This window comes from Tamandua tetradactyla, chromosome 23 (assembly GCF_023851605.1).
Source record: "Tamandua tetradactyla isolate mTamTet1 chromosome 23, mTamTet1.pri, whole genome shotgun sequence".
In the NCBI taxonomy this organism is placed as follows: Eukaryota; Metazoa; Chordata; class Mammalia; order Pilosa; family Myrmecophagidae; genus Tamandua; species Tamandua tetradactyla.
The window spans coordinates 32,498,191-32,524,705 of NC_135349.1; the positions used below are offsets into that span (position 1 = coordinate 32,498,191).

General features: G+C 35.6%; 1 protein-coding gene across 4 annotated transcripts in view; it reads right to left on the bottom strand.

Moving 5' to 3' along the window:
* The window catches only part of RBBP6 (RB binding protein 6, ubiquitin ligase), a 31,202-nt gene extending 6,079 nt beyond the window's left edge, over positions 1-25,123 (bottom strand). For 2 of the 4 annotated variants that reach the window (XM_077141516.1, XM_077141513.1), the window contains exons 1-14: positions 23,826-25,123; positions 19,247-19,346; positions 16,386-16,422; positions 12,016-12,060; positions 9,896-9,984; positions 9,686-9,782; positions 9,169-9,308; positions 6,303-6,475; positions 4,924-5,027; positions 4,475-4,812; positions 3,417-3,513; positions 3,214-3,292; positions 3,059-3,113; positions 1,187-1,255 (exon numbers count right to left, since the gene is read on the bottom strand). In XM_077141516.1, coding sequence (XP_076997631.1) covers positions 1,187-1,255; positions 3,059-3,113; positions 3,214-3,292; positions 3,417-3,513; positions 4,475-4,812; positions 4,924-5,027; positions 6,303-6,475; positions 9,169-9,308; positions 9,686-9,782; positions 9,896-9,984; positions 12,016-12,060; positions 16,386-16,422; positions 19,247-19,346; positions 23,826-23,991 — 1,589 coding nt within the window. In that variant the 5' untranslated portion in view covers positions 23,992-25,123. The remainder of the gene's footprint in view (positions 1-1,186; positions 1,256-3,058; positions 3,114-3,213; positions 3,293-3,416; positions 3,514-4,474; positions 4,813-4,923; positions 5,028-6,302; positions 6,476-9,168; positions 9,309-9,685; positions 9,783-9,895; positions 9,985-12,015; positions 12,061-16,385; positions 16,423-19,246; positions 19,347-23,825) is intronic. The other 2 variants (XM_077141514.1, XM_077141517.1) reach the window with 2 other exon arrangements.
* Positions 25,124-26,515: the final 1,392 nt, after the last annotated feature.

Sequence of the window (26,515 nt, forward strand, 5' to 3'; positions counted from 1 at the left end):
CATAATTTTCAAGTTGTTTAGAGACTGAGGTGACGTCAGTTTACAGGGCCTTCTTTCTATGGAGATAGTATATTTAAAAGTTCTCTTTTGTGAAGTTCAGATTATCACTCCACAATTACCAACTGTTACTTTCTATCTTTTGAAGGAGCAGACAGGTTAATGCTTTTGTAACCTAGTTCTCCTCAAAAATACCAAATTTTAAATGAAGCCAAAACACCTCCTTAAACTCCTTTATGAGGAAGGGTAAAGACCCTTCAAAGTAGAATAAATATTAGCTATAGTATCTGTAATTAACTACTGAAAACTCAAGTAAAAACACTGCTGGCCTCTTGCTTCTTTTGAGCTACAGGTTTTTTCAAATTATAGTTAACTTATACACAGCAGCAGCAGGGCTTTAGATTTTAAGCCTCTTTCATGAAGAGAACCATGAATTACTAAATATTATCTTCTATTAATATGTGATCTAGTAATCAAGTAATAAACCTTCATAAGCTTAGCAATTCTCAATTAAATGTTAGAAGATAACCTTAATACTCTTGTCATAAAGTTAATTTGGAGGCCCCTTCATCCTGGTAGTAGCTGTGACAATTCAATAAGCCTATTCTCCCTTGAGTACCCTATGAGGTTCTAAAGCCTTACTTCTTAAATTAACTTTTACTGTGCCTGTCCAGGGCAAGAGCCCTTAACAATCTCCTTGTTTTTTTTTTGGAGAAGAGAAGGCGGAAGAAAGGTTGGACAGTTGAGTCTAGAAGAGAAGTAAATGCGATTCTTCTTCACACTTGGAGCTTGAGCTGGTTAACTTTCGTATGTTTAATGTGACACCTTAAATACTACCTGGGCCTTAATGTCATCTTCCCACTCTCAAATGAGTAAATCGAACTCAAATATTCTGCTGTGTGCATACAAGGAGACGGCAGTTTTGGGAGGGTGTATAAAAGATACAGCCTTACAAACCATTATTTAAAATGCTAAATGTAATCTGTTCTCTTAAAGACTACTAAGTTCGTTTCCTGGAGCCTGCCCATGTTAAAAAAAAAAAAAATACAACAACAAAAACGACTGCTAAGGACATAAACCAAATAACACCACCACCTCCAACCCTCATTGCTGTGTTTCAAGTTCTCTGTATAATATTTTTCAGCACAGTCATCAGATTATTGTTTTTCAAGATTTTCAGCATGCCTACCTGTAGCAGCTCCTCTCCCCCCTTCTAATCTGCTGTGGTGGAGAAACCAAATATCCAAGCTTATTGGAACTGTATGGGGAGAAAAGATAAAACAGGCTCCATGAGATAATACACATGATCTTTTAGTTTGTAAACTTGAAAACTCTCCCACTCACTAATTCTTAAATTTGTTCCAGGAAGAGGAGAACTGGGCAAGTGTCACATTTACTTAACTATTTTTCTGATTAACTGATGGTATTATAATAATAATTAAACCTAAATATAAAACACTACAATATTCCATTTTAATTAGCATTCTATAAATTACTCCATGAACTTATAGGAAATGACTTTTATCTGCTGGATACTGTGCAGGCATTTTACATGTTAAGGTAGGAAGCATCATTCTAATTCTAGAGAAGAGGAAATGGAGATTAAGAAGTAAAAATGCATGCCCATAAGAAATTTCAAATATAGTCAAGAGATCATTCTGGAGGTAACTCTTATGTAAGTTTCGGCTAGATATTGCAAACTGCCACAGTATGCCGAGTTCCAACCAACAGTACTCCTGAAAACCCTAAAGAATACCCTGGGCTCTATCTAAGACTCTATACATTTTTACCTATTATTTATGCAAAAGAGTAAAGTCTCCAAAAGGCTCCTATAACAGTTAAGCCCTGAAACCCAGAGGCACCAGTTTCTCCAAGAACATCAACCAATTTCATCCCTCTACTCCATAATGATGACACACCTTTTTAGCATGAAGAAGTTAGAATGGTTACTGCCGAGATATCCCTGAAGACTGAGAGAATTACCAAATGAGAGGGAGAAGTTGTAACTGAGAAGTTAGGATTTAACAAATGACTATGACTACTGACTCATGATATAGATATTTCTTTTTAGTTTCTAGTGTATTAGAACAGCCAAAAGAAACTGCTGAACTGTAACCCAGTAGCCCTGATCTTTGATAATAGTAGTGTAACTATATAGCCTTTATCACATGACCCTGTGATTGAAAAACCTTGTGACTGACGCCCCCTTTACCCAGCATATTGGTAGATGTGTAATAAAATAAAGACATTCATGGGGAAAAAAACACCCTGACATAAACTATGGACAATAATTAATAGTACTACTTTCATCAACTGTAACAAATGTACTTACTGCTAAAGAAAATAGAATAACAAGGAAAAGTGCCACCATCAATTTTAACAAGTTTTCCTCTCCAATGCCACGTGTTGGTGGTAGGGAGGCATTTTGGAATACTACATTTTATGCATGATTGCTCTGTAAATCCACAATCTCTCTAATAAAAAGTATAAGCATATAAACCAGTCTTAAATTGGGTTATACAGGGCAGACCACAGTGGCTCAGTGGCAGAGTTCTCGCCTGCCATGCCAGAAACCCAGGTTCAATTCCCAGTGCCTGCCCATGGCCAAAAACAGAAAGGGTTATAGAAGCAGAAATGATTGTATAAATAGAAGGATGATAAATCTGATTTTTAATGGCATAAGACATCCCATAAAGATCAATGTTCTCTTTTTTAGGTAAAAAAATTGCATCCTACAGATTTTATATGTGGATTTCATCAAGAGCCTATTCAAAATGAGAAATTTTGTGATTGGTAGACTTTAACCTTAATATGTATTTACTAACTCAAATTTTGATCATCCAATTAAGGTCAGGAAAAAGTTTAACCTATTAGAAAATAAATGATTCATTATTTAAAAGTAATTCTTATCCTCATTAACTGTGGCACTATAAGTCAAGATCACCATTTATTAAACAGAAGTTTACAATAAAAGCATTCAACAACACATTGCCTAGTTTATGGTTTCCAATATCTAGTTTAGAAAGTAGCCATCTTAAGATTATTTTAAACATATACTTACTGTTCCCAACCTGGTCGACCACCACCTGGACGAGCAGTATTTATTCTTACTGGACCTTTAGAAAGACAAAAACAACAAGGAAATATTAAATTATCTGTTAAATAAAGCTAGATAACTTAGGAAAAAATGGTCCAAACCAAAATGATTTTACTCACCAGTTGTGGGGATCAACTGCCCATGCAATAAAGACTGTCCAAGCAAAGATGGGGTTCCAAGTACAGGCACCTGATAACCCTTTAGGAAAAAACACAAATAAAACAGGATTAAAAAAATAAAAAAGTAAATGTGAAATTAAATTAACAAAACAAAAACCCTACTGTAAAAAAACCCTCAAATCTAAAAGCCAAGTAATGTTTACCTTCTCTTCCATAAGAGCAGTTATTGCAATTGAGGAGGTTCCCTTTGAATGTTCTGATGCAAGGGCAGCAGCTGGCAAAATTTTATTATCAGAATCCCTGGAAAATAATATAATTTATAATATATTTAAGCCATCAGAAATGGAGGATTAAGAGTTTTATACATCAACTGCATTAAGATGAGTTAAGTCAAAGTGAGAGAGAACTGAGTCTCTCTCAGTTCTCAACACTCTCAGCACATATAGTGAAAGAGTAAAAAGAAGGGTTCTTCTTAAGTACTACATAGTATAGGTACGATAGAAATTAGTTTTAAAAAGTTAAAAAATAGAAGAAAAAGTGTGGACTATGTGAAGAAAACAGAATTTAGGATTAGGAGTAAGTTCTAGCTTCAGCTCTATCACTAAAATCAAATGGATAATCTTGGGTAAAGCTACTGAATTCTCCGGGCTTCATTTCTACTATCAACCATATTGAAGGCTAAACTAGAACAGCAAGATTATTTAGATACACATGTAAAGGTCCTTCCCTAAAGATTTTACTTCAGTGTGTCTGAACATACCACCAGCAGCTATTTTCTCAAAAGCTGATTATCATTTAAGAACTATGAACCACTAGACTACATGGCAAAGGATCCTTTTAATTTCTTTAGTAGGAGAGAATTTAAATGATTTTTCACTACTCTTCTACATAGTTATGCTCCTGACTTTTCTCCCCTCACCTGTTTGTTCTTAATTCTCCTCAAATCTACTCTTTCTAATACAATAATTATGACAAGTGAATTCTTCCTCCTCTGAACTTCTGAGCTTTTATGGCATACCATTCAATATTTAATAGGGGTTGCTAGCAATTCGTACAGTGTTTGGCCTTGGGATGCTCAATCTTCATTTGCCAAATGAATCTACTCCATTTGCCTCTTCCTCCAGTAAGATTTAAGTCATTTCTTACACGCCAACTCATCTTACTGAGCATACTGGCCCAAAAGGATGATATAGTTAAAAGTAATACACAGCAAAAAACTACATCATTAATCATCTGTTTTCTAATGTTGAGAAATACTCACCGGAAAGGTCCATCTGATTTTTCTGAATGGACTGATATGGATACTGTTGCAGTTATATCAGGAACAGGAGCTGGGGCAGAAGATGGATTTCCAGGCACAGGAGAAGTCAAGGAAGATTGATTAGAAGTCAATGAAGATATAGAGGGGGCTGGATGAGCTGAAGAAGATGTCACTGGAATCATCAGAGGATCTTGCTGTCTTGATATTGGAGATCTCATTAGAGGTTGTAGGTTCCGCTGAATAAGTGGTCTCGGAGGTGGGATTGGGGGTGGGGGTGGAGGCAACTGCTTTCGTAGTCTTTTCGTATAACCAGTTTCATTTTTGAAATTATTAACAGCCTACCAAAATCAAACATAAACATGCAGAAAAAAACGTTAACATATTCACTCAAGTACAGATAAAAGATCTAAAAATAAATGTTTTTCATAAAAGGGATACAAAGTAACTACCTGTCGTAAAAATTTATTGGCAATTAAAGCATCAGGTGAGACATCATTCTGATGACACGTTGGACATGTATGGTCATCTGATTCCAGTAGTGCTGTTCTTATACCTATGTATGATAAAATTTTAAATATTACCAAGAATAGTATGAATTTGGCACAGCCTACATCTGTTCCGTTATATTACTGCTTTCTAAGCACATATCACTAATAATATCTAAGATTAAGAAACTTAAGTAAAATCTTGTCACCCCACAGGGCCCCTCTGCTCTAACTTTTATGACCTATGCCACTTGACAAAGAAAGTTGTGGATACCTTTAACAAATATACAAACAGAGAAAAAAGTACTTTTCCCCTTTTTTCAGCTACTAATTGGAATATTATAGAAAACAATAACACAAATAACAGATGGTCTACAAAAAAGACAAAAAAAAGCCCCACATTTACATTATTAACTTATGGAAAAAAAAATCATAAGTAAAGGTTATTTTAAAGAACAGAAGCATTATTCAGGCAAGGCAATCAGAGACACCTATATAGCACAAATAACTATATATGAGCAACACTAAATTGTAGGTTCACTGATAATGCTTCTGTGTTGTAAAAATCAAGTAATAAGTTGTGAGTTAAAATGAAAATATACCCTAAAACAAGCTTTAAGTGACCTCTTGACTTTGGTTTGCACTAAAGAGGTCTGAAAATAAAAGAGATTTATATTCCAAAACTGCCTTTAGAAATAAAAAAGACCAAAGCAGGAAGGAGTAACGGATTTTTCAAATGATACTATTTTCTTCTGGGTAAGAAGGAAAAACTAAATGCTAAGATAAATGATTAGGAAAAAACTGTCACAAGTAATCATATGGCAAATTTGGGTAATATGTTTATAGGAAGCAGGTTTTAATAATACTTAGGAATTTTACAATAAACTATTACTCACAGTGTAGGAAAGGGATATTTAAAACATTTAAAAACACTTCTAGACTACTTGTTAAAATGTACTTAGAATTATTGTTTTTTTTGTATATATTGGTCTATTTCACAATCAAAATAAAGTCAAAGTCAAAAAACATTTCTAGTATATCTGAGGCCTAAAACGTTTTTAAAATTTTATAAATTTTGTACACCATTTAAAAATGTACAGAAAGACGCTCAGTGACAGAATTTTTGCCTGCCATGCTGGAGACCCAGGTTCGATTCCTGGAGCTGGCCCATGCCAAAAAAGAAAGAAGGAAAAAAAATGTACAGGAAGAAACCAAAACTACTAAAATTAAGGAACAGGAGGTGAATAATTCTAATATTAAAAAAAAAAACAAACATTGCTAAGAGCCTTTGCAAGTAAATACAAATATTCTAAAATACACGTCTCTGAGCTCAACTTCCTTACATTCATCACAATAACTGTTTCCACAGCAGGGAATGACAACCGCGTCAGTCATAATATCTTTGCAGATGAGACACAACAATTCATCTGGGATAGGATCATCCTCTTCTGATGAAGAAGATGGTTCCTCTGGTAAGAAAGGTGGTTTTTCTTTCTTCCCAATTGCATACGCTTCTCTGTAAAGGAAGGTTTTAGAATTTTTAACATTTTAAGAAGGCAAAACATTTCCAAGACATGCTACATATTCTATTACACTGCAATGGGAACACAGAATTCAGTACAATACCAAATTAGTTTCAACAAACATAATACCTTCCAAAATAAGGAAACGGTCACAAACATCTTCCCCCTAAAAAAACAAAACTCACAGCAAAACACCACTAAACAAAATCCTTAAGATCATCTATCTGTTATGCTAAGAACTGAGGGCCAGAGAACAAAAGTGTTATACTCAAGGCCACAAAGCTGTATTTAAGTGGCAGATAGAGGATTTTAACTAAGACACAACACCCTAATCACATTTTTCTCTCCAACATGTTTCTTGGAAAGAAATTTTTTCTCCTCCATGTTCTAACAGTTCCCAAAACATGTGAAGGTATTTAAGTGAACTCTACAAGATGGGAAAGTACAATTAGTATTGATATTTCACAAATAAGGGGAAATAGCTCAGGGAAAATAAACCACCACCACACAAATAATTAATAGAATGAGACTTAAAAACAGTGGTCTACTTATAATTAGTATTTTAAAAGAAAGACTAATACTATTTATAGTCAATTATGAAATATTAATGACTTAAATGATTAGAACATGTGTTGCAAAAATATGAAGTAACACCTCAATAGACATTCTGGATCCAGTCTTTTGTAGAAATGTGTTTTACAAAATGTTAAATTAAGAAAGCAACAAAAAAAATGCTATCCTCCAACTGATCACCATAATGCTTCCACACCCCCATCTTCTCTGTAATTAGGCAAATATGTATAATATAGGAATTTCTAGAGAAAACCTTTCTATTTCATTTAGGAACAGAGTGTGTTTATCTAAATGCTGAAAATGAAAGAATCTCAGCTATACAGAGTAGGGTACCTTAGGTGTGTTATTTGTGTTGCAGTTGCTCCATAGACATCACCACGCTTCCAGAAATAAGTATCAATTTGCTTATGCCCCATTGTTCCCAATTTGTGAAAGAGGAGTCTCCCACTGCCCAAAAGAGAGAGAAAAAAAAAAAAAAAAAAAGAGGAGAAAAGAGGATAGAAAAAGAAACAGAAGAGTCTGAGTTGTTTATCAGTGGTGTTAGTGGAGAGGGTGAAAGTTTCATTTAAATTATTTGGGCTCCCATTTTTCCCCAGTATTTGCTGTGTGTTTGGCACAAATGGACTTTTTTTTTTAGCATTCAAAAGCAATGCAGTTAATTATTAGTTAGGCTTCACAAGTGATGTTAATTTTTCCAACAAATTTCTATTCTTTGTAATATTCTATTATTTTTACAAAATAAAGATGAAGCAATCTGCTCTTAAATAAACCGACTGCAAAAATCATCACTTTTAAGCTAAAATTGTTTGGATGCATCGATGAAATTTCTCTGAATTAGAAACAGCATAACAACAAACTACTTTAAAGACAAACCACAAAAACACAGAATGGTGACTGATAAAAAATAGATGGGGTGAAACTGAGGAAGTGAGCAGGGTTAGGAGTTTAGTTAAATATTAATTCTTATCAGTGAACTAAAACACTATATTTACTAAAGTACATACTGAAAATAATAAATCTTTTCAACATCATTTCACGGCACAGCCATTTTCATCATCCCCACCTGCTCACTATACTCTACTTCAAGAAATTTAAGTGTATGAAATTCCACTACAAGTTCAGCATGAAACTTAGGAAAGCTGTTCTCATATGCAATTTGAGAATATAAACACCTATTCTCTAAACTGAAGTTTCTAAGAAGTATGTTCTGAGGACCCCCTAGACAAATTAATTCCCTGGAACCTTGTTAAAAATGTAGAATCAGGGTCCTATCACAAAACTACTATAACAAAAATTGGAACATAGGGCCCCCCAAATCTTTTAACACTTTAGCAAGAGATGCCTATGCACAATAAAGTTAGAGAACCTTACCCCAAAAGAATATTTAATATTGTGTTGTATATTTTGTGAGTTCATAACTACTGAAGGCAATCAAAAAGGTAATATTATTAAGTGCTGATAAAATGGGAACTGTATCTAATTAAACCATGACAAGAGGTTTTCATTTTTATTTCATTTTAAATCTACTCATAAAATTCGGGGGGAAAAAAACCCACACGTTAAAAATACGCATTGAGGTGTTTTTAAGAGCTGATATGAACTAATGGCTTATAAAATAAACCATACTTCAGAATCTTAAATTCACAAGGTATAGCTAAACTTATTCAAGATACCCCAATATTTCGTTTACTCTTGGCACTTAAAATCTGCCTCAACATCTCAAAGAACTTTTATTCTTAAGACTCTTGTTTTGCAAAATAATCAATTTAAAGTCTTATTCACCTATGCAAATATCATATATAAGATTATGTGAGCGTATGTATGTGAATGAGGAAGAAAACAGGGAATGACAGAAAAAGAAAAAAAACAGAAGACTACAAGGGAAGTGGCACTCTCTGAAAACTCAAATCCCCAAATCCATTTTAAATTTGTTTTAAATGGAGCAGACTGCAGCTTTTCATTCTTAAGACAGAAATGCAACATGTGGATACTAATGATCTTGGTATACAGTGTTCCCAGAGAACCCAAGCAGTCAAATTACAAGGCCAAGATTCAAATTCCACCCTGAAAATGACTGTTAGTCTCCACAGTCATATCTAACATGAATACTTACGCGTCAATAGTTGGTATTGCATATTTTCCAGTGTTGGTAAGCATTGCACCTTTCATGTTAGGATCTTTCACTTCCATCATAAAACTTCTGGGAATTCCAGTGCTCTTTTTAATCCTAGGACCAGATTCAAAGTTCTTATCCTATTCAAGGGAAAAGGGGAGAGGGAGAAGAGAAAGAGAAAAACAGTTACTTTAACAATATTTGCAAACATTATGCAGTGCATACTAACTGCTTGTTGTCATTTGTAGTATATTTATGATCTCATTTAATCCTCACAACAGCCATGTAAGGTAAGTACAGTGAAGGAGAACAACTTTGGAGAAGTCACGTAATTTGACCAAGCTCACTCAACTACTAAATAGCAGGGCCAGGATTTGAATTCTGGCAATTTGGCTCCAGAAGCCTATACTCATTTGCCACTGTATAGAGAAGGGAGTATTTACCCAGAAAATAAGATGGCTAAGAAATAATTCCAAGAGAAACAGTGATTGTACCATAGCTTCTACACTGGACTTACCCCATTTGTTGGGCAATTCTTAATATAATGGCCAGGTTTACCACAACGGAAACAGGTATAAGATGGAGGTGGTGGACCTAGGGGTTTCTTCATGTAACTGAAAAGGGAAAAAAATTTACTTGTACAAAAAGACATTAAAAAATAATGTTTCTGATGGGGGGAAAAAACACCCCCAAAGTTCCTAGTAGTATAATATATTTTTAGACTTACTTTATTGGGTCGTATTCATGGCCAGATTGCGACATCATTGCTTTAATTTTATCTTCTTCAGAAGCATTGGCTTCAGCCAGATTGGCAGTCTGTTTAACAGGTAATTATTTGACATACACATTAGAAACACATTTAAGACCACACAGCCAAAGACAACACCACTCATCCTGTAAAGAGCAGTATCTAACTAATTTTTCATAAAAACAGCTATTTATATGGATAACCTGGAAAGAAGCACTGGGAGTTCCTTATGTCACTATATGATGTTTCAGTGTCTGCACGGCTGAAGTGTCTTTCTGGGGACACTCAAACCTTAGACCCTGTTTGTACCTTACATTCAGATTTGCATACTACTATTGTGACAGTTAAACGCTGAGATTAAGTTAGAAGAAAACACTTGATATTTTAAAACCTTGTAAGTAATTCAAGTGTACTATAATATATACTCACAGCTTGGAGGTAGGGGTAGAATAACTGAACATATTATGCAGTAGGTATTAGAAGTCAGAAGACTCTTCAGGTAGCAGTGTCAGTTTCAAATTAAGTGCAAAGGATGTGTATTGGGCCTTCACAATTTTAAATTCAACTTTCCAAATAAGTTTATGAACTCCATCCTTAAGGTATTATACAAGTCTAGATATAAACAGGGTCTAAGGGAGTGATTCCTAATAACCTGTATCTTCCAAGCATGTAGCACTCATATCAGTCATTCACTGGGTTTTAGCTTTACATTCATCCACAAAACAAGCAACCAGTTTTAACATTTTATTGTAATTTTATATACAAAGAATGCTTAACATTAACAGAGCTTAGAACAACAGCAACATTTACAGAAAACTGGATTACAGATGTTTAACAACTAATTTGTTTGAACCCAAACATTAATTTACAAATAGTTAAAAAAAAAAAAGAGAAAAAAAGAAAATTCCCCAAACCTCCAAGACTCACCAATTCCTCCCCACAAAGAAACAATAGTAGGAATAGATCAAAATCCAAAATCCAAATATGGCCCTTACAGTACAAAATAATAAAAACAGTAAACTACAAACTGCTAAAGACGTTAGCTCTATGCTAAACTACTATGCATTAGAAAATTGAGAGGACAGTTTAAGCTCACCTTTAGAATCATCAATTTTAATACCTGATTTTCCCAGAACAGGAGCTTATAAAGCAATACTGATTACTAGGACATTTGGTGGGGGATACATTCTAGGGGAAAAGGACACAACCTGTAACAAAGTCAAGATGGGGACAGCACTAATGGAAGACCCATTTTTCGTTAATCTTGGTTGTTAACATGTAGTTTCATATAGTAGGGAAAAAAGGATTTTTGAAAAATTGGAAAACTTTCTTCTTGGCCCTCAAGAGTCTACCTATTGTGAAATATATGCTTTTTAAAAAGGCATGATTCACAAGCTACATCTACTGTTAGTAATCCATCACTAGTGCTTTCCCAAACAAAAGGTACACATTGTTGAGCAGAAAATGCAAGCAAACTTATCGCAAAACATGGCATATACAATGATTTCAGGAGGTAACAATTTTGCCCCTCTGCCAAACATACACATTGGTATATTCCTGCAAACAGTTGTATACAACTTACACAATTCACAGTCTGTGTTCAAACAAATTAGGTTGTTTAAAATTTTTTCTAATGCAGACAGACTACAAGTCTATATGGCATAAAGAAACAACTGCATCACATCTAAAATGACCATCACAGGATCAATTAAAATATTCAAGAATAACCACGCAATCGTCCATGTTAAGGAAAGCTTCTATTTTGGCTGCTTAAACAAAGTCCACATAATTTACAGCCAAAACCAGGGAATTTCTCCAGAACTTTGTTTAAAATGTATAAGGGAAAAAAATGAGTAAGTGTAGCTTCATGTGTTTCTTCTGTCTTGAAGATGAACAGTAACTCCAACATTATGCTGAGGCTTACGAGGTAACTCCCCTATCTTCCCCAAACAGCAACTACTCTTTACAGGATCGTAACAATATGTACAGTGTTTCTGCAAAATACAACCTCCCCCACCCTACTTAAAAAATTGTTTCACATAAAAAAATACAATGTTAGAAAAAGACATTTTCAAGAATATATATATATATATATATACCTTTGTAAGCTGGGCCAGAGAAATAGATGCAGAAGAGTCATCAATCTGTTCACAAAAAATTAAACACACATTCAAGTTCCACACTGAAAACACGTGAAAGTGATCATTTAGCCCCTACTTGCCTTTTAATGTTCAAATCCATTTAATGGGGACTTTATTAAGAATGTTATTTTTGTTTTTAAACCAGAAAGAGTAGCTCATCCCACTTTATCCTTTTTTATATACTTCATACACAGTAATAAAGGCTAAGAGTAGAAAGGTAATCAATTACAATGAAAAAATGGGGTAAAGAAAAGGATATCACATAAGAAATCTGTTCAGAATGATGACTAAATACTAAATAAGAGTCCCATGTCTCCCAATGGTCTTGAGCATTTGATAATGCTCAAGACAATGTACGCTAGAGGACAGAATATAAAAAATCCTTTAACTTTTCTACAATGTCATCATACAACATTTTGAAAACAAGAAGAGCTTTACAGGCCCAGATACTTGCTTTAATAGCTCTCTTGTAACTGCTATTTTTTCCTTTTTTTTGAGCACTCACTGCTCAGTTCGAATAAGTATGTTTGTTCTCCCATACAAAGAATAGCAATGGCATGTTGCCTAAGAAATGATTCCTTTATCAGGGCAAAGAACTTAAACCACAAAAAGGGAAGCAAAAGGTACCCTAGGCCCTCCAAAAGTAAACAGAGCTGTCACATATTAAAATGAACTTTAATATTTGAAGAAAAAGAAAGTTATTTTATATATGAAGGGTATAAAAGGTTAAAAATGTATTTTAAAATGTGATTTATTTGCATGTTTTTCATTATTTGATTCCCTGAAATGGTTTTAATATCAGCAAAAAAAAAGTGTAATGCTAAAAAATGATTTCCCCAAAAGTATTTCAAAATAAAAACATAACTAGCTTCCTATGGAGTAAGTGGGTTGCTTGTCCACGTTACAAGTTTTCACACATGACTGATTATAACTTTTGTTTAAAATGGGGAGAATGTAATAGAGATTTCTGGACTTAAAAAAAACCAAAACTCAAAGAAAGGTCCTTCAGATATTTTTCAAATATTCCAGCAACAAAAAAAGTAGCATGACTTGAAGCCCCCAATAAATAACCAGTTTCAATAGGAGGTTTTCAGCACAATACCTAACACAGTAGGGAACTAAATAAATTTAAATAAAAATGTCAGCTAAATTTAAGGAATAGCTAACAAATATCTTAGGGTTTTAAAAGCTAGCTTGATGAATATTATTACTGGTATGCTTATTCAGCTAAAAAGATTTTTGCTCCACCCTGAGGAAATATAAAGAGATCATAATGTACTAATCCCAGATTCCTAATGCATAACTACAAAGCCACCAATGGCAAGGGGTGGGGTGGAGTGAGGTGGTGGTCTTACTCTTGCCCAGCTTTAATCAAGTGTTCAGGAGAAACAAAACAAAACAAAACCACACCAGAAATATTCTATTTTTATCCTAGAATAAATTCTGACCTAGTTTGAGGATGACTACATGAGCCAGGGATTACTTGAATTTAAGTAACAAGACTGAACAAACTGCTGTCAGTCATCTATACTATGTTTCTAACCAGTGAAATAAATAACATTTAAAAATAGTCCATTACTATCTAGAATACAATACTGCTGATTTTCTTAGAAGGCAATCAGTTGTACTAACTTGCTTAACACTGAAACTGAAAAACTGCTAACACTTTTCTTTAATTTCTCTTAACACAAGATACAGCTGGGGTTTTTTTGGTTGTTGTTATTAAGCTGGGTTTTCTTTTTAGCTTTCTGCCAACATGCTATTAGTATCATATATATTGAGTCGTAAGTGGATAGACAATCGCATCTAAAACACATTTTTTTCCACCAAATAATCACCATAGCAACTAAATATAACCCACAAGTTAAATGTATGATGATTTTAGAAAAGAATCCAATTTTGCTTCTACATATAACAAGGCTACTAAATGAGTGAAAATGTTTGCAAAATATGGTTTAAAAATAATTAGAAATTTATATGTACTAACCATCAAAACTAGTGATTAGTGGTTAGATCTTGAAGGTGAAATAAAACTCATATTTAAAAATCACCTTCAAAAAACTGATCTATGCACATTGTAGACATCATTAAATGAATCCACTCCCCTATACTGAACTAACGGTTTTGTTTCAGGGAGCAAGGTTCTAAAATAATTTATGCTAATCATACTGGCTTGAAACTGAAGAATCCTTCAAAATGTTACTCTGATGTTCACTAGCAGGAAGAATATCTAGCTTTAAAGTACCACATGGAAGAACAACTAAACATGAGGTCAACCAACTTTAACAGCGATTCTTTTGACAAAAGTTGACTTGAACTATCAAAAATTGTATATTCATTACTTTCACTTTCACTAATCAGAATTTAAAATTTTGATTTAGTACTTTTATCTTTGCTTTTGTGAATGTATACAATCCACGTGATACTTAGGTTTTGTAAAATGGGACACTAATTAGTTTTGAATATATTCTCTTATTAAATGTCAGCAAATGTATCCCAAGCAAATTAATAGATGGAGATAAGGATCTAATGTCTCCATTTCAGTAAAATTAAAGTTACTTTTAAAAGTATCAATATAAAAAAGAAAGGAACAGAAAAGAAACCTAAATAAGCTTAAAATAAAAAAACTTCTTATAAATGTAATACAGACATGCCAGGGAACACACGAGGCTAAAGAATGTTAACTTTATTTATGAACATGTGATTTGTGTTTATACACATGCTGATAAACAAAAAGGAAATAACTGTTTTCAAGAAATAAAACTTTATCTGAATTAGTTTAAATACTATATAAAGTGTATTTTATACAAAATGTGTTACATTAACTACTACAGTCACCAGGATAGTCCATCTAATTTGTGCTAGCATTTGGATACATAAAAATCAATTTTAAATCAATCACCAGCAAAACAGAAACTTGGACAGTTTTTACAGCATTATGCTTAAAAAACAAAACAAAACAAAACAAAAAAAACAAAACAAAAAACCCCCTCCATTTCCCCAAAAGAGGAAAAAACAAAAACAAACCCAAGCACTAAGAGTTTTGATCTTTTAAGACTATATTTGGTTCCATGAGAACTAAAGGCCATATAATTTAGAGAACAAGTCCAAAGTTCAGATATTCTATGTTATCATGTTTAAGACCCAGTGATCCAAAGTTAGTGAAATGCCTCATACACAATTAAAGATCAGAGGATAAAGTGAAACAGCAAGCAAAATCCTTGAATTCTAAATGAAGATTTCAGACATCTTGCATTGTGTACAATATCAAGCCTGGGCAATAAAACGTTAAAAAATCATTAAATTTACAGAATCTTAATCACTATAGACCTGTGTACAGAAACATGGTTCATGTTTCATGGTTCATCCCACAACTTAAGAATGCTGCTGGCTTTTGCTTAAGAGTTTACGTCAAAATGGTATCATACAAAAGGTTAATAATCTGTGATAACAAAAGTTAAGATGCTACCAGGTTAAGGGGAGTTACTGCTGAAGCTAGAGCTTTTATAAGCCTAATCTGGATATCTGAGCAGACTAGATAAGAAGAGGAAGACCTCATTAAATATTGAAAACAATGTACCCAATTACATAAAAATCTTCAAAATAATTGAATCATTTTTATACTCAAGGGAAGTATGCAGGGTCCAACATCAGATTTCACTTTGTAGTATGGTTGTAAACAAAGAATAGATATCAAAATTGCCACACATGGTAAGACTAAATAACAAAGCTATACCAATGGGTCTCCTCTCTGGAAATATCTTTTTTATGGTGTGTTTGAACTTGCAGAAAGCATAAACCTTATTATACACTTGCATGTTGGTAATGAATTTTCAAAGTCACCAATCAGGCGGGGGGGGGGGAAAAAACTAACAAAAACTAAGAGATACAACGTGAAAATGGCAAAATATACACTCCAAACATTTTTTTTATTGCAAGAAACAAAAAGCACACAACAGCCTGTACATACATACAAAATACTAACTATAGACAGACAGATGCAGAACATGTTTTCATGTTCAATAGTGTAAAACCTACAAGATCTAAAAAGGATCATACATTAACTGTACAACAGTGTCAAAGGAGAATTCTATCATATTTAATATGAAACAGTGTTTTCTGGGCACAAATTACTCATTTCTACAAAGTAAGTGTGCAAATCATGCCACATATATCCATTTTCAACTGAGCTGTCATCAAAATACATTTTATTTACAATATGTACTACGATCAGTTGGATATTAATTTCTAAAATGATTTACTTCACTGCTACATTATAAAGGTAAAAGCAATGTGTAGAAAAAGTGTGAGATTGTGTTTTTACATACTGCTTTTGAAGTTCCCATCACTGGTTCAGTTCGACTTCTAAAAAACAAAGGAAAACAACAAAATATAACATCAGATACATGCAGCCACTTAAAAATTAAAAGATTTTTAAACAGCCAGTTTTTGAAGTAATAAATACATGACTTGGATTAATCATTTTCACCTCTGAACAGATAAAGATGCATTTGCGGGGGGAAGGTTCATAATGGGAGTTCTAGAATAGACATACTTTACCACTTATAATAAACATTTTCTGAGAAGTAGTACAGATTTTAGTGTTAAGAAACCTTGTGATTAATTCTTAACAGACGAAATAATTAAATTGCATTATTACCCAGTTTTTTAATCAGACCAAATTAAATTTTCATACATTAAATTTTCTTAAAGCAAGACTACAGCTGTTACTGCTTAGGATTTGGATCTCTAAGAAACTGCTGTTCCTGAAAAACTAACGTTCAAATCCAGGAACACAGGCTGACAGTACTTTTACTCTTAAAACCTGTCAAAATAACCATCAAGGACTAAATTAGAATTCTAATTAACAGAAATGCAACACACAGTCTGATTAAGAGCAGTTAAAAGAATGGGTTAAATGGTTGCTATGGAGAACTGAACAGAAAGTTCAATGTTTAAAAGTACATATAAATAAGCCCAAGAAGAAATTCCTTTAAAACCCTATTACTAAAAAAAAAAAAAAAAAACAAAAAAAACCCTATGTACTCAGCAGGCAGAATTCTCACCTGCCATGCCAGAGACCCAGGTTTGATTCCGGGTGCCTGCCCATGAAACAAACAAACAAACAAACAAACAAACAAACAAACACCCTATGCAGGAAAAAGGAGGGGGTTGAGTTGCTAAATAGTCTTCACATGCTTAGTTTTATAGTTTGTATAGGTTTATGCTATCCTAACTATAAAGCAGTGTCAGCACCTGAAAGGAGTTCCTAAGTTTGTGCAATTTGGAAGTACTATGATAAAAATCAAATCTTCATTTTCTAATATTTGTGCAACAAATTCAGGCATTTTAGGAGGCAAATTAATACAAAAGGAAATCCTACATATAGTGAATTAATACACAACTCTGTGAAAAAGGCAACTTATTTTGCCATGTACTTATTTCTTTTCCCGAGAGTTTCTAATTGTCAAGAAAGCTGCTACTGAAAATGAATTCTCTGCTATTAAAATAAACGCTTGATAAATTTCTTAAAATTATATAAACCTAAAAGCACTTACAGCTAAGTTCACTTGGTGATTACAACTAAAAATAAAAATAAAAATTCAGCTTTTGAAATTGTTACTATACAAGACATTACACAAAAGAACCTCCACATGTTAAGATACATAATGTAACTTAATAATAAACTAATGATAATCTTAAAATGAATACTTGTGGAGTGGCTGGAGGGAAGCGCCTGAGCTATGGAGCTGCATTCCAGTGGCCTCGGTTCTTGAGGATGATTGTATTCTGATATGGCTTTTACAATGTGACTCTGGGATTGAGAAAATCTTGTGTCTGATGCTCCTTTTCATTAGGGTTATGGACAGATGAGTAGGAAATATGGATTAAAAAATGAACAAATAATAGGGGGAACAAAGGTTAAAATAAATTGGGAAAATGGAATACCGGTGGTCTATGGGTGGAAGGGGTACGGGGTGTGGGTGTGGTATGTATATGAGTTTTTTTTCCTTTTTTATTTCTTTTTCTGGAGTGATGCAAATGTTCAAAAGGTGATCATGGTGATGAATACACAACTATGTGGCAATATTGTGAGCCACTGATTGTAAATCATGTATGGAATATTTGTATGTTAAGAAATGTTTGTATGTTGTTTTATTAATAAGAATTTTTTTTAAAATGTGTATTTGTCCACATGGGTAAAGCTGAACAGGTAGCACTATTTTACCTCAATTCCAGGAATACATTCCATTTCCTATGGCTGGTAAGTTCCAGAATTTTTCATTGAACAAAACCAGAATTTGCCAAAATTTCAAACAAAGCTCCTAACTTTAGTGGAAATCTGTTCTTTAAAGAGTTCGGTTGTTGCCCTTTTCACATATTATAGCTCTGCTATCACTATTAAAATTGCAAGAAAAATTGAGATAATAAAGGACATAAAGTTTTAATCCTGCACCTTTAGTGACTTTCTTAAACTCTACAGTAGTCCTTAGTTATTGCTATGTTCTCACGCCAATAATATACTGGGCATTTTCCAAGTACCAGGCATTGTTCATTTAATCTCTATAACCTCCTATGAGTTATGTACTCATATTCCCATTTTACTTTTAAGGACATCTGTGACATAGAGACTTTAGGTAACTTACACCCAAGGTCACACAGTTCATGTGAAGCAGTAAAGGGCATCAAACCCAAGCCTGATTTCAGAGTCTGTATGCAAGTTCTCTATAATTCTTTGGCCTTCAACGAAAGTTCCTTATTTATGTGGAGCAAAGAATAGCATGCCTGAATACTCTTGATAATGTCAAATATTTCATAGGACAAACCTCTTAAAACATTATATACATTTTTGTGGTAAAGAAAACAGTAGGACAAAAAAATGTGTGCAAGAACATAAAAACCAAAGAAGGGTACAGAAAAGTTTTACTCACTGTTTTGACCACCAATTTCTTGTCTTTGTAAATACTCCTTATGTGGAACAAAAATTCTTCCTAATATATATAATACATTTACTCCCAACTATAGGCTAAGTTAATTTAACTAGGGAAAAGAAATTAGGGACCATCCTCATGGTTAAGGAGATATACTCATCAAGGGTAAAGTGGTGAGTTCAGTTCTAAAGTACACCTGTACTTTTCACAAAATAAATCTACTTCAAAAAAATTCATCAAATTTGAGAAATACTTACATAACATATGTCTTGCTTGTAGATTTAACACCTCCAATGGGAATTCTTCTAACAATCACAGATGAATTCTTAGGAATTAGAGCATTATCATCAGTATACTCTGTAAATAAAAAGATAAAAGTCGAATTTCTATTTGGGGATTTGAATTAAGTTACAGACTTCAGGAAATCAGAAAACGTCAACCAAATATAAATTTTATGGGAAATGGACTTAAATATAAAAGGGCATTAATAACTACTTGTTCTTCACAACTACATTTACTGATTATCAGAACAAATAGCCGAAGCTATGAGGGGTCTTTCTCTTTAAACGACACCAAATAGTGTCAGCAGGTTTTTGGTTCTAGCACCCCCACTTTGCAGAATACCTGAGCTATGAGAAGTTATTATTTTGAATGAAAAAATTCTGTCTCTTCTAGCCTAGCCCCTAAACATGAATCATGTATTTCTGTCTTCATGGAGTTTATTCCTGGGGAAGACAGACTAATATATATTAAATTATACATAATACATTATGACATACAAATAAAGAGAAAAGGGCTTACATAAAGAATTAAAGGTAGGATCAATTTTAGATAGAATGTTGATTCATGGGAGCTCTCTGTGAGGACTGACATTTGAGACTTAACTGAGAGATTTGTAAGATGTGCAAAAAAGCTGGGGAAAGAATGTTTCAGGCACAGGGAAATGATGTGAAAAAATAAACACAAAAAGGCCAGAATAGCTAAAGAAAACAAAAGGAAAAAAAATGACATGAAATACAGCTGTTAAGGTGTAGATCTACATTGATTCATTTTTTGTCTCTAAGTACAACAGTAAGTCACCGAAGATTTTTAAGCAAAGTAGTGAAAGGATGTGTTTTATGTTAAAAAAAAAAAAAATGACTTGGCATCCAAGTGGAGAATGAACTGTTTAAGAGGAACAAGAATAGAAACAGGGTGACTAATAAGGAACCTACTAAACTGTCCAGGTAACAAATGATGGCCTGGGCTAGGACATGGCAGATAGAGAGAAACAGAGAGAATGCTTGAGGGAGAATCAACAAGGCTTGCTAATGGTCTGACTGTTTGGGGAGATGAGGGGTAGAATGAAAGAGAAAGAGGATTCAGTCATAAATTCCTGGATTCCCAGTTTAAGAAACTGGATGAATAGAGATGCCACTTTCTCAGATGACAAGGAGTGAGGATGAATGGATCTTATTCTACTCTTGGAACTGTCTATCTGCAGTACTTCTTTAAGAATGAAATTAGGAAATCTAACTGAAGAATTAAACCATGATAGAAAGATTTGCTAAGGAAGGAAGTTAGAAAACCACCGAAAAGAAAAATAACCCACTACTCAGATGTGTAAATGTATCCATCTCTCTCAATCATACAATGAGACATTAAAATTTAGTCTTTTAATATTATTAGGTTTATTCACTTCACTTAAACTTCTCCGAACAAAGTGGCTGCTGGCCTCTGTTCTTCTATTTCAAGCTTATAAACTATATATGCTTGTTCGGACAAGGGTTATATATCAAGCAGCAGACTTTATCTCACTTAGTATCCAATTAGTGATGTAATTGCCTAGATTAAGACATACCAATGTAGGATTATCAATATCTTGGATAGTTCACGATAGTACTTCATTCCAAAGCAAACTTTTGAATAAGAAAAATCAGAAGGAGAATCTTTAAAAAGCTAATTTAGAGGGCAATGGTGGCTCAGTGGTAGAGTTCTCACCAGCCATGCCAGAGACCCAGGTTCAATTCCTGGTGCCTGCTCATGCAGAAAAATAAAGGCTAATTGTAGAGACAAAATCTGGTGTCAAACACCTGACAGGAACTTTCTGAATACCTAACAACTTTCAAACATGTTCCACGCTGTCCAAGACAATTTATTAATTTGATCAACACAGCACTGTGTCAACTAACATGCTCAACAGATTATCTAGGTGACCTTTTAATGTACCTGAACTACAATGATTTAGTAAACATCTCTTTCCTAAAGGTATCTTCATACTTACAATACCTCTTTAACAAAAAGCCTTTAGCTTTATAAGACCATTTCTTCTCACCAGTATAATTTTTGATCCAAAAACATGAATGAATGTTCATGCATGGAATAAATAACAAGATAAATTTGGGAAATGGAGAAAGCCAGAAAGATAACAAGGACTGCCAAAAAATTGTTCATACTCAACTTCCACATCTCTCACAAAGTTCAGAATAAAAATGTGTTCGTGTGTGTGTGTTTAGGGGGGGAGGTGCTCAGCAGAAAAGGAGACTAGAAAACAAGTTTTTCATACATAACAAAGATAAATTTGGGATTCATTTTTGAAAGAGTTTTTAAATAAACACGTTAAAAACTTTAAAACATGAAATTCTGATTGAAGCATTTTAATCTCGTTAATCAGGATTTAACTGATTCAAAAACTATAAGAAATATTCTATAGAAAAATGGTAAAGTGATTTAAAGCATTTATTCACAACAAATTAAAGTGATCTAATTCAGTGTTCTAAACAATCTCCTAATTATGATGCACCCTTTAATTCACTGGATTTGGTGCTAAAACCAAGCGGAATTACGCCAAAAGCCTTGTGACACTGGATAGTATTTCCCATAAAACTCATTAGGTGACTATCTTCTGCAGTACCAATATCTTTTCCTTCCTTAATTTGAGGACTACATAAAATGCACACTTTTTTCTCTCCCAGTTCCTTCTCCTAAACAACATCTAGATTGACTGCCAGAGGTTTCTCCAATAAAGGACAGTTTACACGATGTATACAAGAAAATATGCTGTTGAGCAAAGCACTTCCCTGGCTTTCAAGGTTTGAGTTACTTAGCACATATTTATACTTCTTGGATGAGAAAAAACAGAGTTACAAAGCAAAGCTGATGGACAAGAATTCCTTCAAACAAAACTTATTCCACACAGTCTATTCAAGTTGTATTCAACTGTTAGATGGAAAAGGACAAAGCCTAGCATTTAATGATTCAGTTGTGTAATGCTCCAATAAAATATGAAACCTGCATAGTACATAATCATTAAAACTGCCTTTATATCCTCTTGTATTAATATTATTAATGTTTTCTTTCTCTCATTCATAAGTGCTCATTAATATATCAATATGGCCTAAATGAAATGTAACTACAATACTTAAGGGATGATTTGCTGGGCTTAATAAGAATATTTCTCTTTAGGTATTTTCTCAAGTAACATGTTAAAAAAAGCTCTCTCAATGTTCATGACCACAATCTCTCCTTTTCTTAAGTAGAAGGATGCTACACATAATTACAATGACCAAAGCTTCATATGAAGTGCTCTTTAGATATAACATCTGTTTAAAAAAAAACAAAACGGCAGTTGATGGTGGAGGCAAGGAGGGTTTATTCTTTCACATGTAATCATTTAAGTAAATAAAGTTCTTCCTAATGAACAGTTCTGAGTCATGATGCCGGTATTGCTGTTCTTTAAATTATGTCTGGAAACGGAAAGCTGCTCTTCTACGTGAAAAGATGTACTCTACCCAACACCACATTACATGCTAAAGATGGGGGTCCTCCCATATCAACTAAATGAACAAATGTCACATCTTACACCAAGTTTAGTGATCAATAAATCTAACCTAGTTAGAACTTCACTTCATTCATTCTCATTCCATCAATAAAACTCAACATTGACCTACTGTAAACTACTGTACTGAGAAAAAGAAACCAAAACAAGTTCACAGTCAAGAGTCTGAAAAGGCCATCAGCACACTGTTTCATCTATTATTCAATTTCCAGTATCATAAAATAGTTTCAAAAAGGAGAAAGAACTTAAAGATTCCAGCCAGTGGTTTGTTTGTACTCATATGGTAGCAACCTACTATCTGTCAATATTCTCCTAACATAGTCATGTAAAGTACAGCAATTACTACTTTAAAAAAGAAAAACCAGTTCTTTTGATCTTTAATCAACTGCTAAATTTTAAGAGTAGTATGATGAACTAAGAGTTCAACTATCTAATTACTGCATTACTAATTCCGTAATTTATACACAATACAAAACCTGTCACATAAGAACCTATCAAGTTCCAAAATCAATTACAACATTAAAGAGTGGGTGGATTAAATTCGCAAAAATAACTCCAAAATAAGGGTAAGGGGCGGGATAAAGGGAGGACATCAATTTGCCATTATTCCCCAAAAGCAAAATTAGAGAAGTATCTTTATTGCTGCTTTAACAAATAACAAGCCTTGCATATGCTCTCTTTCAACCTTCTTTCGATGGAAAAAAAAGTTACAGCACAAGGCAAGAACCAAACTCTGGATACCCGCCCCTCCACCCATTCTCATTAAAAAAAAAGAGTAAATAATCAAACTTTCACGTTTTTGGATGAGCCTGTTACAAATGACCTAATTACACAGAAATCAAATTAAATAAACCAGTTAATCTCCAAGTAGGGATGCTGTAACCCTTGGCTATCAATTAAAGTTGCATGGAAAGTATTAGAACGAACAGAGACATAATGGCGGTTAGTCTTCTGCCAGACACCTTACTACTACTATTTATCTTCAACCAGCAAATACCTGGAGCCCATGTGGCTCTTACCTTCTTTCGTTTGCGCGTTGGTGATCTGCAGGTCGCAGTCGGCAGCTTTCAGCTTCTCTCTCCCCATAATCTGCTTCTTTAAATCGCAGAGGGAGATGTGGAGCCCATCAAAGGTGACGGTATCATAGTTGAGTTTAGAGGAAAATTTATAATGCACACAGGACATGGTGCCAAAGGATTCCTAAGGTTCAGCGAGGAGACGTGGACACTCTCACTATATGTATATTTATAAACTTAAGAGCAAAAATGTACACACACAAAACACTCAAAAGACACGGAAGGACCCTAAGGTCTTGGATTAAATAACCCCCAACCACAAGCAGGGGTTCGTAAAACAATAATCCAGAACCCCCCCCTGTTACTCAGAATCACTTCATGTGGGAGGAGGGAGACGAGGACCTGGAAAAGGGGAAATCGAGAATCCGCCAACGGGCACAATGTCACCCGGCTGGGTCCCCCTCGCTCATGCTAAGGGCCGGCAGGAGACGGGGGTAGGCGGTGCAGTCAGTAGCGGTCAGTCCACACGTTAAAGTCCGAGTGACCCCCGCGGGGTCAGGGGTCCATGGCGTGGCCGCACCTCCCGGTTGGTCTCTTTCCGTGGAATGGGGTGACCCAGGCCCCGGGAGAAGGTTGAGGGGAGAGGGCCTAGGCCCGGAGTCCACGAGCGGCCTTTCGCCTCCTCCTGGCTTCCGGACGACTGGCGTCGACTTCCCCAGGCCCAGGCCCCCAGCCCCCACACAAACCCCTTTCTCCTGCTGCCGGCAGACCACAGGCGGCCCCGCGGTCTAGGCCAAAAAAAGCGCGGTCGGCGGAGGAGAGGCCTTTCTGCAGGCCGCCCCCGGCTCCACCTCCCCCCCGCCGCCGTGCGCCGCCGCCGCCGCCGCCGCCTTAGACACAAAGCCGGTACTAGGCCTCAACTGGGCCTGGAAGCACTTCCTCACCACCCCCGGCCCCAGCCCAGTAGCCGGGTGGCTCTGGCGGACCCCGGGGACGCCGCCGAGTCTCCCTGACGCTTCCTCTCGCCGTGTGCTCCGAGCTTCTCTCGCCTTTCGCTTCCGTCGCCTTTAGGCCCAGAACCGCCAGAATATGGCCGGAAACCGCCGGGCAACGGCAAGGGGCTTTGCTGGCTCCCTTTTTTTCTTTTTTTTTTTTTGCCCCCCTGCCGCTCTCCGGCCCTCACCAAGCGTCGGCGACACCTCCAAGCCAGGCACTATGGCGGACGCGGCCTGGCTTCGGGCGAGCGCCCGACTCCGGGGTCTCTTAGGCAAGGATTGCACGGGCGGCGCGCGCGAGGTGGGGCTGGCGTGAGCGGATAGGCGGGCCGAGAGGCGGAGCCGTCGACGTCACAAAGCGCACCGGCCCTCCCACGTGACTCCGGCGCTTTGTGACTCAGGAGCGCGGAACCTGAACTAGACCGAGGAACGGAAGAAACCATCCGCCTCTAAAGGGAGGGGAGAGGCTTTAGAGGGAAAAAGGACCGGGTCATAGGGTGGTTCTAGGGGGAGAGTTCAGATTTCAGCTTCTGCTGTGCTAATGTCCACTGAACAGTGGGGTGCCAAGGGGTGGCCGGCTAACTGTCCCTTCCCCACAGTTCCGATCAACTCTCCCAAACTCCCCAATTTAAGTAAACATATGGTTACTATGCAGTAAGCTATGGTTGCTATGTAAACACTCCCTACCTCCCACTTCCAACAAACTGGCTACCCCAAGCCCTTCCGAAATAGAAATTCTGATCCCAGCCGCAGCCTAGAACTGATAACATCCAGAAGAACGAAGATTTATTGAGCTCTAAGTATGAGCTAGGCACTGGGATAAGCACTTTATAATATTCCCAGGTTCTGGAGTCAAATTCTCTGAGTTGGAACCATAGAGCTCCGACTCTAGATTTAACCCCTCTGTGTCTCAGTTTCCCTAACCATAAAATGCTGATAAAAATAGTACTTGGTTTCTTGGATTGTTATGGTTTAAACGAATGAATAGATTTACATTGTTTGGAACCAAGCCTGGCATGTGGTTCAATACGCGTCAAAAATGACTCAATGAATGTCAATTTTGCAACAATAACAAAAACCCTAAGTGGTCAGGACTACCATTATTTCCAGTTTATTGATGAGGAAACTAAAGCTAGCAATGATGCACTTTCTGAATTCGCAGAAAGCAATGCCAGCTGTGTGACAGGGTCTCAATCCCATTTCGAATTACAAAGGGCAGGAACTATTCCAAAAGAACATCCACCACCACCCCAATGAGTTGGAATCTCTTTTCTTGGGGCATGGGGCGGTCATACTGCATTCATAAAATTCATAATATAAACTATATTCATAATCCACAATAATAACTATCGTTTACAACGCATTTCCTCTATCCTCTCTGAATTTTACAGGCCAGTCGGGCTCAGAAAAGTTAGTCACTGCTGTACAAGATCACACAGTCAGGAAGTGGCAGAGTTGCCAGAGACTTCCTGAATACACACTAAATTCTTACTGAACTCGATTTAAACCAATCATCATCTTGTCAGTAAAGCCTTCCTGGCCACGTTTTTCATCTAGGTAACCCTGCCAGCATTCGCCAGCTCTTTACCCGTATTTTCTTCCCTGCTTAACATTCATCACTAACTAACATAGTATACATTTATTTTTTAATTGTTTCCCGGTCCCAGTTGAGAGCAAGAATTTCTCTTTTGATTATGC